Below are 19,089 nucleotides of genomic sequence, written 5' to 3' on the forward strand. Positions count from 1 at the left end.
TTCGAGTCACACGTGGGGTGTAGAGATTACTTCAATAAAAACAAAAACAAAACTTGAAAACCAGAGTGGCTGAATGGGTACAGAATGGCTGTCAGTGCATTAATTAGTGACCCTCAGGCTTGCATGGCTGACTGGGAGCTTCAGCTGCTGCACATCACAAAAGAGAATAGGACCATGTATTGCTAGCCCAGGAAACTATCACAATTCAAAATTTGAAGTACAGTTTTTTCCTGAATGTGTCACTTTCACACCATCGTAATGCCAAAAATTCATCAGTCGAACCATTATAGGTCAGGGACCATCTGTACCTACACATCATGCACTCTGAGCAGTCTGAGTTCTAATTTGATAATGAGTACAGCATCGTTCAGCATCTTGAATAAATCATTTGGTGTTTTGGTTGTGGTTTTTATTTTTTAGAGAGAGCATGCACGAGCAAGAGAGGGGGCAGAGAGAGAATCTTTTTTTTTTTTTTTAAGATTTATTTTATTTTTAGAGAAAGAGTGTGAGAGAGCAGCAGAGGGAGTGAGAGAGGAGACAGAGGGAATAAGAATGAGAATATCTTAAAGCAGGCTCCGTGCTCAGCGCAGAGCCTTAACACGGGGTTCAGTCCTACAACCCTGGGATCATGACCTGAGCCGAAATCAAGAGTCGGATGTTCAACCGACTGAGCCACCCAGGCACCCCTTGAATAAATCATTTTGTAAAGAATTTTACCAGCTTTCTTGGGGCGCCTGGATGGCTCAGTTGGTTGAGCGTCCGACTTCAGCTCAGGTCGTGATCTCGCGGTCCGTGAGTTCGAGCCCCACGTCGGGCTCTGTGCTGACAGCTCAGAGCCTGGAGCCTGTTTCAGATTCTGTGTCTCCCTCTCTCTCTGACCCTCCCCTGTTCATGCTCTGTCTCTCTCTGTCTCAAAAATAAATGTTAAAAAAAAATTTTTTTTTTTTTTAAAGAGCATGTGACTCTTGATCTTGCAGTTACGAGTTAAAACCCCACATTGGATGTAGAGATTACTTAAAGAAAAAATAAACTTTAAAAAACATTTTTTTAATTAAAAAAAATTTCTTTACAGAACTTTGTTGTATAGTATAGGCTAACTGCCACTCTGCTGGTCCATCTACCTTTTCTTGTGTTCAGCATTTTGGAGTTGGGTTCATGTTTCTATTTTCTCTTTTAAGTCATTAAAATGCCTTCTCTTTACCTTTTGTTAGAAATCTAGAATTCAGAGGTGGCTTTTCTACTCTATCTGTTCTCTTCTGCTCCTTATACTGTCATGCAGTATCATGGTCCAGCCTATCCATGTAAACTCTCAAGGAACAGTTTGGGAACTGAAAATCAATGTGTGATTCACTAGCTCATAACCTTGGGTAGTCATGTCACATTTGTAGAGGATGTTTTCAGTCATTCTCTAAATGCCGTGTTTCGGTTTTATGGGCTCTGGATCTTCCCCCTGAATTGGGCTGGGTGGTGTGCTTCCAGCATTTTCTAACTCAAATGCATTGTGGCCTTGAGGGTGAGTGAAGTGGGATTTGCTGTGCTTTTTCATTAAAAAACGATTCATGTATGAGGACACAAGGATGTACATACATGACACACCTGTTTGGTGGCTGACCTGGGATTGGATCTGTGATTCTGGAGATGGGTTCTAGAGAAGTCTTGAAGTTCTTTGCTGCTGCTTCTCCATTCTGCTGTTCTGCCTGCTTTCCTAGAGAGCATCCCTGTAGGGCTCCCTTCATTCTCCAGCATCAATGCCTGCTGTTGTCCAGAATCTCCTTTCCCAAACTGGTACTTTCCCCTCTCATTCTCCCATCTGCATCTAGGGGTTAATGCTAGATGTTTGGGGGCCCCAGACTCTCATTTTCAGAGACCGTTTCTTTTTTTTTTTTTAACTAGAATATATAAGAAGTGGCAATAACGTTGGTTTTCTGAATTTACGTGAAGTTTTACGTCCATGTAACTGATCATACTTCAAATAACACCTTATACAAACAAACCTAAATGGCAACATGCATTGTCTTAGTGGCTGCCTTTTTAAGAATGATAAGGAGGAAAAAAAAAAAAAAGGAAATGATTGATTTTTTTTCCCCCTTGTTTTCTTTCTTTTCAGGTTTTAAATGAAGAATGTGATCAGAACTGGTACAAGGCAGAGCTCAATGGGAAAGATGGCTTCATTCCCAAGAATTACATAGAAATGAAACCACATCCGTAAGTTGGGCTCTGCTAGTCTTCCAAGGGTCAGACCCATCTGCTCATTTCAAAGAATGTTTTTAAAATTGAGATCCTAGAGATAATAGTCGTATTTTTTATCTTCCCAGAAAATTAACAAAGCATGTTGATTTTGCATGTTAATAGTATGTAATGATAATACTCAATAGTAGTATGTTTTAGACTGATAATAGTTGCTGGTTATCTTTAATGAAGCAATTGTTTCATTTTTGAAACAGTAGTTTATATACTATTACATAATAATAGTACACATTTTGGATTGATACTGTCTGTGATCTTCAAATAATAAAACAACAGTAATGCCACTCCAGGATTCTTTTTCACAAAACCCCTGGGGCCAGAAGTGTTTCATAATTCTACATGTTTTGAGTTTTAGAAAGGGTACTTACCACAGGGTCTTGTTGATACATTTGATTACCCTATAGGACTTTATCTTAATAATCTTTGTATCCCCAGAGCACAATGCTTGGCAGTATAATAGGTTTTCAGAAAATGCTTAGTATCACTACCCTTGCCTACCACTCAGTGTTCCTGCGTTAGAGAAAACAAAATAATCTCCCTACTCCAGGCTCTTGAGAGCAGTGAATTTTTTTCTCTTTTTCTCCCTAGGAACGTCCCCTCCCCCACCCAGTTTATACTGGTAGGTGACATGGTGGGACCCTGGGAGCCCATATAGACCACAGCCTTCCCACCCTCACCCACCATCTCCTTCACTGGCCCTGCTCCTCCCTCAGAAGCAGTCTCTTCCATTCCTTGTACATCGGTGGGAATTGAGGCTTCGTACTCAGACTAGCGTGCCATTGAGACACGAGGGAGGAGTCAGTTGTGTCTACTTCGGTTAACACAGAATGATAAGAAGCCCTTTAGATGACTTGACCCACCTTGAATAGCAGCCCAACTGTCCCTCTCCTTCACTGTCACTGCTCTCATGGGTGCCCGTCATTTCTTTCCTCTCCCAAGCACTAGAGCGAAGATCTTACCCCATCTAATCACACACCCGGCTCGGTGTCACAGAGCCCGAAGGGGCCCTTAAGATCATCTAGTTCATTTCTCTTTATCCTAGAAATTAGGGAAGCTATTTTTATTTCACTGCTATAATTTCAGTAACTTATAAATTTAGTTCTCATTATAAAAGACATTGTAGGAAACTCTAGAGTACATGAGTTTCTCTCTACACACATACCCCTTTCAGAGGTGACCACCACTGGCAGTCAAGTACAAGCCAAATGCTGGGTGCCTGGGTGGCTCAGTCTTTAAGCATCTGACTTTGGCTCAGGTCATGATCTCACAGTTGGTGAGTTTGAGTCCCACATCGGGTGAGCTTTGTGCCCTGCTCTGGGTAAAAACACAAGCCCCAGGTGAACCTCACTTCTCTCTCTCTCTCTCTCTCTCTCTCTCTGGCCCTTCCACATGTGCACTTCCTCTCTCTGTCTGTCTCTGTCTCAAATAAATAAGAGCCAAATGCTATCTTTTTTTTTTTTTGAGTAGGCATTAAAAAAAAAAAAATACTTCCAAAGGTGTCTGTGAAAGAGATTCCTGGACCCCTGTCAGTGGATTACTAATACTCCTTATTTGAAGTCCCCATAATATTAGATCAGGGGTTTACGAACAGCCATGCCCAGGTCACTAAAACATAGGCACAAATGGTAACCAAAAAACTCCAGAAGATGAACACAAGACTAGTACAGATGTCCTGGAAAGTATACTAAGGACAGCTTTGCATCCTTGTAACCATTTAGTGTCAGTATTTGCTTTGGGGGCTGTGTGAACTTTCCATGGACAGCATCATGGGATGCACTCCATGGGGAAAAGCAGTTGGGTAGTGGTTACCGGGAGTGGGGGGGACTCCTTAGATCACACAGTGGGAGCTCCCTCGGTCCGTATAAGCCAGGTAGTCTGTACACATCTGTTCTTTCAGTTATCCTCAAAATAGATCAAAGGTTGGCTAAACTCTGTGTAAAGGACCAGATGATAAATATTGTAGACTTTGAGAACTATTTGCGATATCTGCCATGTCACATATTTCGAATTTTTTTTAAATAACCGTTTAAAAATTTGTCAAAGTCTTAGATTGTGGGCCATATAAAAACTGGGCATATTTGGGCTGAGGGCCATAATTTTAATTTGCTGACTCCTGCATTCAATCCAGTCATAACAAAGTAAACTTCAGTTCCTTTTCATTTCCATATTTCCGTGCTGAAAGGGAATTCAGCAGAATATCATACTGCAACTTTTATATTAAATAAAATGCCAGTGGCTCTAAATCCTTGTTTTTCTTCAAATTGTTGGAGGTAATGTAGGCGTTTAGAATCCAACTGTTGGGAAAACACAAGAAAGGCCTCCTTCCTCAGAAGGTACAAGTTACTGCCCCATTGCGCAGTTGATGGTTTAGCCCTTGAGGAAGAGTCCCTATCCTGCCTTGTCCCTTTTCAAGGACCCTAAAGAACTCTGGAATAATAATCTGTCGGGAAGCATCCAGGACAGCCTCCATGGTTGTGGTCTTTGCAGCCTCTGGCTGAAATGCGGGCAGTGCTTCTCCACTGCAGGCTCAGAACAAGGAAACCATATTGCTGAACAGACTGTGGCCATGGGTCTTTGCAGCAGTTGGCCTCATGGACACGTATTCTGTTCAGGACTGCTCTGACTGGTCATCCATAGGTACAGGGTCCACGTCGCTCCCATAGCTGTGGGAGAGCACAGGGGATTAAGCCCCCCTTCCCTCTCCCCTCCTTCCTGTTGTCCCCCTACCTTTAGTTTTTGTTAGGAGGAGGGAAGTTTCAAATGGAGTACGTTCTAATACAGCATTCAGGTTAACAAATTAAACAGACTACCAAGTGATTGGTGGCAGAAGTGTTGCAGCACGGGTTGTGTACATACTGGGGGTGGATCCAGATCCGTGCTTTTCACACTGAGTGCATGTGGATGGGAGCCTGTGGGGTATAGTAAAGAATTAAATTGGACATGAGCCACTTCCTCTTGTTAGCTTTCTCCTTTGCTATTTGTGTCAGAGTATAAACCCAACTTTGAAAGATTTAAAAGATTGTGACCGTAGTCATGTTGTTACATATACGTGTCACTATTTAAATGTCGTTAACTGGGGAGACAGAGACAGAGAGAGAGAGAGAGTTAGTTTAGTAAAAACGGAAGCAGATACAAAAGAAGTGTAAAATGGTCTCCAGCTAATTTTCTGTTTTTCCATCTGGGTGCTTATAATGAGTGTGTTTACTTTGTAAAAATCCCAATACAGAGTACTTTATTTCACTACAGTTTATCCTTTTTTTAAAATTATTTTTTTTTTAACATTTATTTATTTTTGAGAGAGAGCGAGACAGAGCATGAACAGGGGAGGGGTAGAGAGAGAGGGAGACACAGAATTGGAAGCAGGCTCCAGGCTCCGAGCCATCAGCCCAGAGCCCAACGCGGGGCTCGAACTCACGGACCGCGAGATCGTGACCTGAGCTGAAGTCGGACGCTTAACCAACTGAGCCATCCAGGTGCCCCCGTTTATTTGTTTTTGAGACAGAGACAGAGCATGAATGGGGGAGGGTCAGAGAGAGAAGGAGACACAGAATCTGAAACAGGCTCCAGGCTCTGAGCTGTCAGCACAGAGCCTGATGTGGGGCTCGAACTCGTCAACTACGAGATCATGACCTGAGCTGAAGTTGGACGCTCAACCGACTGAGCCACCCAGGTGGCCCAAGTTTATCTTTTTTAACTGAAAACAAAACTGAGTTAGTTTTAAGCTGGGGCAGGAAGACACTGGCCAGATCTACGAATTTGTGCGTCGGAAGCAAGGGTCTAAAATCGACCCCCCATAACTGCTGACAGTTGCTGCTGTGGGGACTTTGAGGGAAGTCTTGCTTTTTATTTTTACTCGACGAATATCTATGCTATTTTAAAATTCATATTATTTATACTTTAAAACGGGAGGAGAAGGGACAATATCTGCTTGGTGGGAAGATGTGGGGGATTAGGAGGAAGAGAGAGCGGCTGTTGAGTGACCCCCCCCCCCCAGCCCCGAGTCAGATGCTTACTGCCTGCAAGTGCATCCCACATTTGAAAGCACTAGAGATTGAAATAGAAAATGTGTTAATGGTCTCAGTACAGTCAGCTGCCCTTTCATAGTTGGAGATCATTCTGTTGTATTAATATGTGACGTCTCTCGTGCGGCCTGACTTCCAGGCCTGGAGGACTTACCCTTGAGTTACTTGTAGGAGCCAGAAGCTAGCTCGTAGCAGCTCCTCAGCAACCTGGCATTATAGTACTCAACATGAGGAAGACACAGGAAGGTAGGTTTAGGAGTGTTTAAAGGTGAATCCAGCTAATAGCAGCTTCTGAACATATCTTCCCTAGCAGCTCACTCTGTTTGAATATCAGTATAGTATGTTACTTTAGAGGGGCGCCTGGGTGGCTCAGTCGGTTAAGCGTCTGACTTCAGCTCGGGTCATGTTCTCACAGTCCGTGAGTTTGAGCCCCGTGTCGGGCTCTGTGCTGACAGCTCAGAGCCTGGAGCCTGCTTCAGGTTCTGTGTCTTCCTCTCTCTCTGCCCCTCCCCTGCTCATGCTCTGTCCCTCTCTGTCTCAAAAATAAATAAAAACATTAAAAAAAATTTTTTTAGTCTGTTACTTTAGAGATTCCGTACTTGTAAGGTAGAAGTTAGATTTATTAGTTTAACGGACTTTTTGGTACCTTTGTTATTACAGCTTGTATATATAAACAGACTTCCAAAGTACCATGTAAAGAGTCTGATGAAGCAGATAGATCTTTATTAGCTCTAAGTAATACCATTGCTTTTTATTTTTTTAAATGTGTGTTTGTTTATTTTGAGAGAGAAAGCGAGCCAGGGAGGGGCAGAGAGAGAGAGAGAATATCCCAAGTAGGCTCCACACCTCCACACCGTCAGCATGGCGCTTGATCTCCCAAACTGTGAGATCCATGACCTTAGCCGGAATCAGGAGTTGGATACTTAACTGATTGAGCCACCCAGGCCCCCCATCATTGCTTTTTAAAATAATAACACGTTAAAGACAAATTTGAAAAGAGTATTGTTTTCACAGTTCACTCATCCTAATTAGTAATGGTTTTTGTGTGAAATAGGCAGCTATGACTTTAAGCTCTTTTCACCGGTGGTGGTGGTGGTGGTCGTCGTCGTCCTCCTCCTCCTCCTCCTCCTCCTCCTCCTCCTCCTCCTCCACAGGCCAGATACTCCCATAGTTTTGCATGAATTCACCCACTTTTTCTTGTGGCCAAGGTGAATTAGCATTGAGAGCAGAAGAATCTGTAACCTCCAAATGAAAAGCTGAATTTTGCCACTAGCTGCCTCTGCATAGGATAAATTATAATGTTCCTGATGGTTCCTAGAGGCCAACTCTGAGCAGTGATGGCAGAGAGCGGGGCCTCAAGAGGAGTGCCAGCCTTTGTGATAGCAGAGGCTGCTCTCTCAGAGCCTGACTCTCTTTGCCTTGGGCCATTACAAGAAGTAGCCCTGTCTCGAGTTTCTGGGCCTTCCGGTTTCCTACCTCCATTTCCCTTAATCCCACTGTAGCAAAACCGTGACCTTGGCAAATGGCTGCAAGTAGAGGCCTGTCTCTCCTTATGTGGTTCTTCCGTGCTTCATATTGACAGACCCGGGCTTTCCCCAGTGCCCTGCTGATGAGTCAGTAGGGAGCCCAGTGGGCTTTGGCCCGGGAGGCCCATCTTTAAGTGTCTTCCTCTATAGGAAGAGTGGCCCACGATCATGCCTTATGAGTCACTTTCTGGAGAGTAGGGTAGGGAACAGTCATTTGAAGGGAGATGGTCCATCTCTCAAGGGAGTAGCTGACTTGAATGGCTTTGTGGGGCATGTTGACACTAGAGGGTAAAGAGGGAGGCCCCTTCCTTTGGCAAGGAGTGTTCTGTTACTCACATTTCGGAGGCTGGATATCCCGTTTCTTTGTGGGGAAGCAGATGTTGACTGGCTTGTCTTCCTTCCTTAGGTGGTTTTTTGGCAAAATCCCCAGAGCCAAAGCAGAAGAAATGCTTAGCAAACAGCGGCATGATGGGGCCTTTCTTATCCGAGAGAGTGAGAGTGCCCCTGGGGACTTCTCCCTCTCCGTCAAGTAAGTACTTCCCGCTCTGGCCTCCTGGAGTCCTCTCTCTGATGATCTGAATTGTGAAGCCACAGGCCGGGTGTCTGGCTACACACACCAAAGGTTGGCAACTGGTAAAGGATAGGCCTAAACTGTGTTTTACCGAATCAGAAAGTTTTACATTAAAATAGTAATTTCTGGCTCCTCTTAAAAATTAGTTCTACCAGCACTGAGTTTAGAGCCCCGTGACTCTAGTGTTCAGCTGGTGATGCCTAGCTTGAGTCTACACCGTCCTGGGCCTCTCACTTTACCTTTAAAAGGTTAACACAAGGGTTTGAGGGTGTTTTGCTTTCCCCTGTGGTAGATATAAATGTGAAGGGGAACTGGAAAGCAGGGAACGAATGGGGAAGGTGGGAATTTTACCACTCAAGGAATCATGGAGGCTAGAAGTTGGAACCTTGAGGATTCAGAGCAAATCGCTTCTCATCTGTGAAATAAGGATTTTTAATCAAACTGTCATTTCCATATGTGTTTTGACTCCATCTTTTTCCATTTAATGTATTATCATAGGCACCCCTGCCCTGGGAATCTTACACATCACTTATACATCATTTATACGACAGTGTGATTAGGTTACATACAGACCCAGATCACTGGGTGTTGTATGTAAGTGATGAGTCATTAAATTCTCCTGAAACTAATATTACACTATATGTTAACTAACTAGAATTTAAATAAAAACTTGAAAGTTAATTTTTTTAATGTGTATTTATTTTTGAGAGAGAGAGACAGAGCATGAACAGGGTAGGGATAGACAGGGAGGGAGACACAGAATCCTAAGCCTTCAGGCTCCAGGCTATTAGCTGTCAGCACAGAACCCGACATGGGACTTGAATTCACAAACCATGAGATCATGACCTGAACTTAAGTCAGATGCTTAACCAACTGAGCCACCCAGGCACCCCTACATTGATTAGTTTTAAGCGAAGCCCGTAAGACGATTTATTTGCCATTTGCACAGAATGTAGATATTTCAGTTTCCAGAATCAACTGAATATCTTGTTTCATTTTAGGAACCAGTACGATTTTTGGAAACGTAGATTTAAACTGAATTTTTGTGTTCCTTTCCTCACTGAAGGTATGGGAGGCAGTTTTTTGTGATACAGTACTTCACAGATCAGTGTCCTATAGAGTGAGTTTTTTTAGTCCCAACATGAAAAAGTCAAACCGGGTCTAATTATTATCATCAGAATTTTCCTCTTCTACCAATGCCTTTTTTTTTTTTTTTTTTTTTTTTTTTTTTTTTTTTTTTTTTTAAGTTTCATTTATTTGAGAGAGAGAGGCAGAGAAAATCCCAAGCAGGCTCCGGCTGTCAGCTGAGAGCTCAATGTGGGGCTGCATCCCACGACCCTGGGATCATGACCTGAGCCGAAATCAAGAGTCAGATGCTTAACCCACTGAGCCACCCAGGTGCCCCCTAGGTGTTTGTGTTGTTGAAGGTAGTAATAACATCTGTTTCAAATTTTATTTTTGAAACAGTAAATGCATGGGCTCTTTAAAGTTTGGGTTTTTTTTAATTTTTTTAACGTTTATTTATTTTTGAGACAGAGAGAGAGCATGAACGGGGGAGGGGCAGAGAGAGAGGGAGACACAGAATCGGAAGCAGGCTCCAGGCTCTGAGCCATCAGCCCAGAGCCGGACATGGGGGCTCGAACTCACAGACCGCGAGATAGTGACCTGAGCTGAAGTCGGACGCTTAACCGACTGAGCCACCCAGGCGCCCCTAAAGTTTTATTTGATAAAACGGAATGGTTTCAGGAGATTGCCAGTGGCTACCGCATGAGCATGCACAGTACTTACTGGTAATCAAGGCCTCCAACCTCATACCACCTGCCATGGTGGTGGCCGTCACTCAGAACTAACCCACGAGTAACTACCTGTCCTCCTCGTTTGATAGGGTTTGATTTCTACTCAGATCAGCATAAAACGTAAGGAAACAGATGATGAAACACAGGATAACAAGAAACATCAAGGTAGTAATTGCACCTCAAGATACGCAGGGCCATGGTCTCACGGTTCAGAGGATCAAGCCCCACATTGGTCTCTGTGCCGCAAGTGCAGAGCCTGCTTGAGATTCTCTCTCTCCGTCTCTCTCTGCCCCTCCCTCTCTCTCTCTCAGAATAAATAAACACTGAGGAAAAAAAAAACCTTCTCAAAGGAGATTCAAGAATCCACAGTCTCTGAGACGTTTCTCTGTTGTCAAGATGTGAGTCAGTGATGGAAAACACTGTGGCAGGTAACAGCTCACTGTCTGGGTCCCAGTACACCTTTTAGAAACTGTCTGCCTCACACCGGTGGGGGGTAGGCTTCTGTGGCTTCTGTGGAGTCAGAAGTGTCTCTTGAATGTGGCCTCCTTCCTCGCGGCACACAGGGATTCCCATGAAATAGCAACACGGTTTCTGAACTCATGGAATCCCCTGCTTGAGGCCCAGTGCTGCCACCTGCTGGGTGGTTTTTAAGAAGTTTTTCCATTTCTTTCCCCCTTTGAGACTGAAGGAGAGAAGAGACGCTGTCCTTCATTTACAGATGTTCATCAAGTACCTGGTGAGGGCTGAGGACCCAGCAGTGAGCAGGACAGGCAGAGCCTTGCTGAGCTGCTGCTCCCAGCCACGTAGCACTGTGGTCAGGGGCGGTCAGCACCCAGTCGCGGTCCCACTTCTGTGGGCTGATGGAAGAGGGTGATAGGCAAGCCTCTTGGACTTACTGTTCTGCTACGTTCTTTTGTTCTGATGCTTTTCTCCCGTGAGTAGAACTAAAATCCCTACGCAGGAATCATGACTAAACTGTCCCAGTTCCGGGAAAGTTGTTGAAAGTATGTCCAGTCCCTCCTCTCTCTCTCCTTCCTGTCCCACCTTTTGTCATCTTGAAATCTCACATAAGGTTTTAATTATTTTTTTGCTTGAAAAGTTAACGAAGTCACATTCTTTGCCTTGAATGAGGTTCTGTTTGATGTGGTACAGTGCAGGGCACGCAGAGGCCTGCCATAGGTTAGGCCATTCTCTTCTGTTTTACAAACATCTTCAGAATTGACCTGATGGACAGGGTTTCCCTATCTGGCCAGGGTACTTCCTGTCATCACTGGTAAGCATCAGTCCCCTAGAGGCTTCTCAGGAGCACTTGGTGTCCTAACTCTCCAGCGAGGGAGTCTTCTTGTGCCTCAGCCTGTGAGGAGTGTTGCCAGAATGCTAGTCCTCACGAGACCCCTCCTTGATCTGATGGGCCGGTGACCCCCAGGGAGCCAGGACAGAGCCCTCTGACCTGTTCTCTGCGCCCCCAGGTTTGGGAATGACGTGCAGCACTTCAAGGTGCTCCGAGATGGAGCTGGGAAGTACTTCCTCTGGGTGGTGAAATTCAACTCTTTGAATGAGCTGGTAGATTACCACAGATCTACATCCGTGTCCAGAAACCAGCAGATATTCCTCCGGGACATAGAACAGGTGCCGCAGGTAAGCCTCACCAGAGAGACTGGGATCACTTTGAGCGATTCAGAGTAGCTCCTCGGGCAGGCCAGTACCTTCTCAGGGTTACCGCCAGGGCTTCTGTGCTCACTGTTCAAAATACTACCTTTAGCTCATGTTAAAGGTTTGTGGTTGAAACAAAATAGCTTTGCCTTTTCCAGAGGCTCCCTCGGCTGAGGCAGTGCGTTGCTGGTTACCACCTATGTCTCTCTAGGGAAACGGTCTTTAACACTGTCCAATATTGTATCGCTGGAAGCAAGTTAGGAGGGAAAACTCGCTTGTTGAGGGAGTGGAGTCCACGCTCATTCCTGTATTCCTATGTTACGGGGAGCTCCACTTTTGTTTGTTTAAAACAAATTTTTTTAATGTTTTTATTTATTTTTGAGACAGAGACAGAGCATGAGCAGGGGAGGGGCAGGGAGAGAGGGAGACACAGAATCCGAAGCAGGCTCCAGGCTCCGAGCTGTCAGCACAGAGCCCGACACCGGGCTCGAACTCACGAACCATGAGATCATGACCTGAGCTGAAGTCAGACGCTTAACCGACTGAGCCGCCCAGGCGCCCCTGTTTGTTTTATTTATTTATTTAAAGTTTTTATCCTGAAGAGCGTGAGTGGGGGGGAGGGGCAGAGAGAGAATGCCAGGCAGGCTGTGCACGGACAGCACAGAGCCCGATGTGGAGCTCGAACTGACCTAAGCAGAAATTAAGAGTCGGACACTTAACCGACTGAGCCACCCAGGTGGCCCTCCACCTTACTTTATTTAAGCTATTGACTCTGTAAAACCTTAAGGACTTCATAAGCAATAAAGTGATGGGAAGTAAAGCCTTTTCAAAGCCTGGAGTTGTAAACCAAAGCCTGATTGCTGTTTCCCAAGTTCCTTCCCTGAGAAAGCAGTACTTGCTTCGATGGTGTGGTGCCCTGGCCGCCGTGGCGGAATAGACTCCAGCGTGTTCTGGCGTGTTGTGGGCTTTGGTGAAAGTACTCTGTACCCACGAGAGTAGATGTAGGACCTATAAGGATAAATGGAGGGGGAGGAGAAATGGGAGGTCATCTCAGGAGACATAAAGAGTCACACACATCTGTTGCGCCCTTGTGACCAGCCCCACCTAGCAGGGGGCTGGCTGTGAGCAGAGACCCAGCATGTGCTCTTTCCCTGCCCCTCTTCTGCAGCAACCAACATACGTCCAGGCCCTCTTTGACTTTGATCCCCAGGAGGATGGAGAGCTGGGATTCCGTCGGGGAGACTTTATCCACGTCATGGATAACTCAGATCCCAACTGGTGGAAAGGGGCCTGCCACGGGCAGACCGGCATGTTTCCCCGCAATTACGTCACCCCTGTGAACCGGAACGTCTAAGAATCAAGAAGAGATTATTTAAAGAAAGTGAAAAATTTAAAACACATACAAAAGATTTAAACCCACGAGCTGCCTTAACAGCAGCCCGTGAGGGAGCTCAGAACACCTGGCTGGGTCACCTGGTGACCCTCTCACTTTGGTTGGAACTTTGGGGGGGCGGGAGGGGGTGTTGGATATAAAAATGCCAAAACTTACCTATAAATTAAGAAAAGAGTTTTTATTACAAATTTTCACCGCTGCTCCTTTCTCCTCTTTTTCATCCTTTTCCTCTTCTGTCCATCAGTGCATGACGTCTAATACCACATATAGTCCTAGCTGATGCCAATAATAAAAGAAAAGAAACCAAGCAGGCTGGTATTTTCTCTATGCAAACTGTCTGTCGTAGTCGGAATGACAGAAGAAAGAAAGAACAGCCGTCGTCGTGCTCCTCGTCGATGCACAGAGGAGAGGGCAGTGGGTGGCAGCCCCTGCTGGTCACCTTCTGCCAGAGGGGCGGCCCCCAGCCCCAGCGTCTTGTGACACAGTTGGAAATGGAGCAGGGCAAAAGGAAGGACTGTTGGCCCCTCACGGCTTCCCGAGAAAAGTCAACCTGAAAACCTTTGTCTCTTTTCTATGTTGTTTTCTCTCCACATGGTATCATTAAGCACGTTGATTTTTCATAGTGCCTTTTTCCTTATTTCAAGAGTTGCTTATGAGTGGTGTTTTTTTTTTTTTTATTTGTTTTAAAATAAGTTAAAGACAGTCCAGAGCTTTTCAGCCAATTTGTCTCCTACTCTGTGTACATCATCCTCCCTGGGTAGGGGGAGGGAGAGAGGAAGTGGGGTAGAGGAGAGGAGGCCAGCGCAGGTGGAGGGTGTGGGCATTTCTGCCTGTCCGCAGCCACGAGCCTGGAAGGTTCAGCTTTAATATTTGTCAGCCCTCTGGGGTCTGCAGTGGCGCCTGCTGCCGGGGAAGGAGGAGAGGTTACAGCTTCTCCCACATGGGACTGGATCTAACCTAGGGAGGAGGGGGGTCAGAGTCCTTGACCTTGTGATCTAGGCTGTTGTCTGCCCCTCCTCAACTCCAGAGCGCCCACCGTCCCTCCCCCCACCCCCTCCAGACACAAAACCCTAGAGCCAGCAAGTTCCAAACAGGAAAGCCCAAGGAAATTAAAACGTCCCTCTGTGACTGTCCCAGGTTGTACTGTGTTCCAGCACTGGGGTAGAAAATGAGAGCTTCCATTTTTCTTGCTCTGAAACAGAGGTGTCTGTTCGTGGCTTTCTTCGTTTGTGCTGCCTCCCTAACCTGCCCAGGCGAGCACTGGGGCAGCGTTGATGAAGTGGCTGGGTTTTCGTGTCTCTGTCCCCAGTGGGCTGTGTTTATAGCTGCTCCCCCCCCCCCCAAGGAAGTGTCTCCGTGAGGCAGGGACTGTTTGGGGAAGGACAAGTGGGAAATGTAGGAAGGCCGTGTCCATGGCAGAGCTCTCTCTGCACGCCTTGTCAGCTGCTTGCCCCTCATAGTGATGTGCCTGTGAACTTTCTCCACCTGATCCCATTCCTGCAACAAAAAATGGGGCTGCTCGGAGTTGGTGACGGCCTTTGGATTCTGAAGTCTCCAATTGGTTGGAGGTTGGAGTCTTCCCTGGACTTTGGTTATGGAGCGGGACTCGGCCCGGAGTACTCAGAGGCCCCAGAGGCGGCTGCTCTTCTGGATGGAGCATCTGCCACCTCACGCCCTTTCTGGTAGCTTCTCCTTTCCTTGGTGATGATAAGAGGAATCTCTGGCATTCTACACCTGGACCATTTGATTGTTTTATTTTGGAATTGGTGTATATCATGAAGCCTTGCTAAACTAAGTTTTGTGTGTATATATTTAAAAAAAAAAATCAGTGTTTAAATAAAAAGACTTATGTACTTAATCCTTTAACTCTGCGGATAGCATTTGGTAGGTAGTGATTAACTGTGAATAATAAACATACAATGAATTCTTCACTCTGTATCTTTTCTCTTTTTTTCCCCCTTTCGTCTTAAAGTAAAAACCTAAAAGCTACGTCCGGTGTCAGGACTCCTGTGTCCTGTTTTCTGACTCACCTAACCCCTTGGGGAGCATGTGGGTTTTGCTGGGCCCCTGAATTAGGGATGCCCATACTCAGCTGTTCATCAGGGTCCCTGGGGGGCTTGTTCACAATGTGGATGCCTGGACCCCACCCTTGGGTGCTCCGAGATGCTTGAGGGCACAGCCAGGCATGCCTGGTGTTTTGGGGTTTTTTTTTAACGTTTATGTTTGAGAGCGCGTGAGCAGGGGAAGGGGCAGAGAGATTAGGGGGAACAGAGGATCTGAAGCAGGCTCCTTGCTGACAGCAGAGAGCCCGATGTGGGGCTTGAGCCTGCGAACTGTGAGATCATGACCTGAGCCCAAGTCAGATGCTTAACCAAAAGAGCATGGCTTCTTTGGTTCTCATCCCCTCTCTCCCTCCCTTAAATAAAGGACAGAGGCACAGAATGCTGTGTGTTGAAGCAGTCTCCATGTGCTAAGTAGCTAAAAAAAGCGTCTGTTCAGCTGGCTGTTGCAAGGTGAGACCAGGAGTGTCTGACCACATCATGCTGGCTGTCCTAGACCAAACAAGTGTTGTTTGGGGAGAGCCTGATGGAAATTGAACCCAAGGAATTTCTTGGTCTGTGTTGTGTGTGTTTTATGTTTGTTGTTGTTGTGTTTTGTTTTTGAGAGCAAAAGATAGGGAGACTGTGCCAGTGGGGGAGAGGAAGAAGGAGGGAGACAGAATCTTTTTTTTTTTTTTTTTTTTTAAGTTATTTATTTTGAGAGTGAGAGAGTGTGGGAGGGGCAGAGGGAGAGAGAGAATCCCAAGCAGGCTCCACACTGTCCATGCAGAGCCCCGTGCCGGGTTCAAACTCATGTACCATGAGATCATGACCTAAGCCAAAACCAAGAGTAGGACGCTTAACCGACTCAGCCACCCAGGGGCCCCGTGTTCGTGGTCTAGTTCTTAAATACAGTTCAGCACACTACCTCATTTGTGGCTGCCCTACTTGTGCAGTAGTTTTCAATTCGCATTTCTTCGATGACCTCAGTGGATACTGGACCGCTGGTCTCCTGGACCACCTGTGCTGGCTACTCCGAAGCTGAGCAGTTGTTCCCAAAGTGGGGCCATTTTAGTGAGAACTTGAGGCCCTGCCCATCACCCTCCTTGTGGCTTTTTGCTCTGTTTGACTCATTGCGTCAGAACAGCACTGGAATTAATGGGAACGGTGATGCTTTTGCAGAGTTTGGTCACAGGTTTCTTGGTGTTTGGATCCCCTTCCACCATGAATGTGTAATTCCTGGGGAGGCATGCACCATGGACAGCTCAGCTGCGTTTGATGCCTACGAGTTAGGCGAGTTAGGCGGACAAGTGGCCTTGAGACTTCCTCCTACTGCACTCACTGCGGTGGCCCTGCAGCAGCAGGAGGTCCAGTACGCCCTGGCTCACTGGTAACAGGCTCATTTTCAAACAGGATCGCAGAGGGAGCAGTGCTGACAGCTCCCATCGAGGGCTTCAAGGCAGTCTCTGCAGCACCAGACCCCACCTTCAGGTACTCCAAGATGGTGCTTGAGGGCACAGACACTGACGTCATGGAAAGAGATAAGGCCAGGGGCACAGGAAGTCTGCCTTTCCTCGTCTTGCCCCCTTGACCTGCTTACACTCGGCGATGTGTGGATGGAGCTCTGCTTCACCAGAGCGCCTGGATAACTGGGAAGAATGAACATGGAATGGTATCTGGTGCCTTAGAAATGCTTTCATTCCCCCCAAGACACCATGTTTCCATGAAATGCACATTCTCCAGGCCTGAGCCCTGTTTTACACTAAAGAACAGGGAGACGCTGTATATGCTCTTGAAGCGTGCGTTCATTTGGTGGTTTTGTTTTTAGTTTATTTTGAGAGAGAGTGGGAGCGTGAGTGGCGGAGGGGCAGGGGGCTAGGGAGAGAGCGAACCGTCAGTGCAGAACCTAACTCAGAGCTTGAACTCACAAACTGTGAGATGAGAAATGTGAGAGGAGAAGATGACAGCCAGCCTCTGCCGCAGATGGACAGAGAGGAGAAACCTGTATTGAGCAAATACCCTATTTCTGGTATCGTGCTTGACATCTTATGTATTACTCACTTCTCCCAAAACCCTAGGAGGCAGACTTTGTATTCCATCATATTGATGAGGAAATAAGGTCTGAGGCGTTGGGTAACTCGCCCAAGGTTACACAACTCGTAGGATCCGGAGCTAGGACTACGAACTTTGCCATGGACTGAATGTCGGTGTCCCCTCCCCCGCCATCCAAATATTGAAGCCCTAACCCCCAGTGTGATGGTATGAGGAGGCAGGCCCTTTGGGAGGGAATTAGATTAGGTGAGGTCATGGGGGTGGGGTCCTCATGTTGGGTTAGAGCCTTTATAACCAGAGCTTTCTCTCTCCACCTTGTGAGACAACAGCGAGGCCGCAGCGTCTCAAGCCTGGAAGAGAGCCCTCACCAAGAACTGAATCTGCCAGCACTGTGATCTCAGACTCGCCAGTCTCTGGTATTTTGCTCTAGCAGCCTGCTGACGGAGACAGACTTCAAAGCTTTCCCCCACCACATCCAGCTGCTTTAGGAGTCTTCAAGGGTAGAAGGTTGGGGGGAAGTCCAGCCATCTTTTTCTGAAGTTCAGACCTGCCTGCCAGGCCAGAAAAGGCAGCAAGGATTTGGAGGAAAACCAATTAGTAATGTTTTTTAAATGCATCTGCCCCTTGTTTTCACCTCTTAGGGTAAGGGGTGCAGCTGGAGAGTAGGAAGACCGCGTTCTCTCTGGTCTATACCTACTAGCACTGAAACAGGATGACTCCACAAGGAAGTGAGGCTCTAAGGGCTTGGACAAGACCCTCATTACTGCCTCTGGGCGTCTGATCCCTGGCCCATCCTATCAAAGGAGGAGGATGGGCTAGAGCCAGTCTCATCCTGCAGTAGAATCCTCCGGGAGCTTTGCAAAGAATTGTTTTCCCTTAAATGTGTATTTCCCACTTCCCCTCTTCCATGAGCTTCCAGAACCAGCTATTTTAGCCAACAACGCTTGTTTCTTTTTTTATTGTGATAAGAAAACTTAGCACAAGATCTCCCCTCTTAAATTTTCTTTTTTCTTGGGGCGCCTGGGTGGCGCAGTCGGTTAAGCGTCCGACTTCAGCCAGGTCACGATCTCGCGGTCCGTGAGTTCGAGCCCCGCGTCGGGCTCTGGGCTGATGGCCCGGAGCCTGGAGCCTGTTTCCGATTCTGTGTCTCCCTCTCTCTCTGCCCCTCCCCCGTTCATGCTCTGTCTCTCTCTGTCCCAAAAATAAATAAAAAATGTTGAAAAAAAAATTTTTTTCTTTTTTCTTAATGTTTATTATTTTTGAGAGAGAGACAGAGCACAAGTCGGGGAGAGAGGAATGAGAGGGAGACCTAGAATCCAAAGCAGGCTCCAGGCTCTGAGCTGTCAGCACACAGCCCGACGCAGGGCTCAAACCCACAAACTGCAGGATCGTGACCTGAGCCAAAGTCAGGAACCTCAACCGACTGAGCCACCCAGGGCGCCGCTCCCCTCTTAAATGTTCATGTGTACAATACGTTATCATTGACCGATAGGTACCGTGTCGCATAGCAGATCTCTAGAACTTACTCATCTTGCTTAACTGAAACCTAATGCCTGCTGATTAACCATTTTAGTCTTTGATTCTATGAATTTGATATTTTAGACTCATGTAAGTGGAAGCATCCACTATTTGTCCTCCCATGACTGGCTTGTTTCACTTAGCACAGTGTCCTCAGTGTTCATCCCTGTTGTCCCATATTGCAGAATTCCCTTTTATTAAGGAGGAGTAGTATTCCATTGTGTGTGCGTGTGACGTGTTCTTTATCCACTCGTCTGTTGATGGACATTTAG

At 46.4% G+C, this 19,089-nt stretch overlaps 1 protein-coding gene across 1 annotated transcript; it reads left to right on the forward strand.

Moving 5' to 3' along the window:
* The first annotated feature begins 1,542 nt into the window (after positions 1-1,542).
* GRB2 (growth factor receptor bound protein 2) lies at positions 1,543-14,920 on the forward strand. Its single transcript, XM_049635739.1, has 4 exons — positions 1,543-2,205; positions 8,202-8,324; positions 11,632-11,800; positions 12,984-14,920. The coding sequence occupies exons 1-4, from the start codon at positions 2,192-2,194 to the stop codon at positions 13,167-13,169; spliced, it is 492 nt and encodes a 163-aa protein (XP_049491696.1). The 5' UTR covers positions 1,543-2,191; the 3' UTR covers positions 13,170-14,920.
* The last annotated feature ends 4,169 nt before the right edge of the window (positions 14,921-19,089 follow it).

Source organism: Panthera uncia, chromosome E1 (assembly GCF_023721935.1).
Source record: "Panthera uncia isolate 11264 chromosome E1, Puncia_PCG_1.0, whole genome shotgun sequence".
In the NCBI taxonomy this organism is placed as follows: domain Eukaryota; kingdom Metazoa; phylum Chordata; class Mammalia; order Carnivora; family Felidae; genus Panthera; species Panthera uncia.

Coding starts and splice junctions, on each gene's coding strand:
- GRB2 (XM_049635739.1), top strand. Junction 8,325..11,631: donor GACTTCTCCCTCTCCGTCAA/GTAAGTACTTCC, acceptor CTGCGCCCCCAG/GTTTGGGAATGACGTGCAGC. Junction 11,801..12,983: donor ACATAGAACAGGTGCCGCAG/GTAAGCCTCACC, acceptor CCTCTTCTGCAG/CAACCAACATACGTCCAGGC.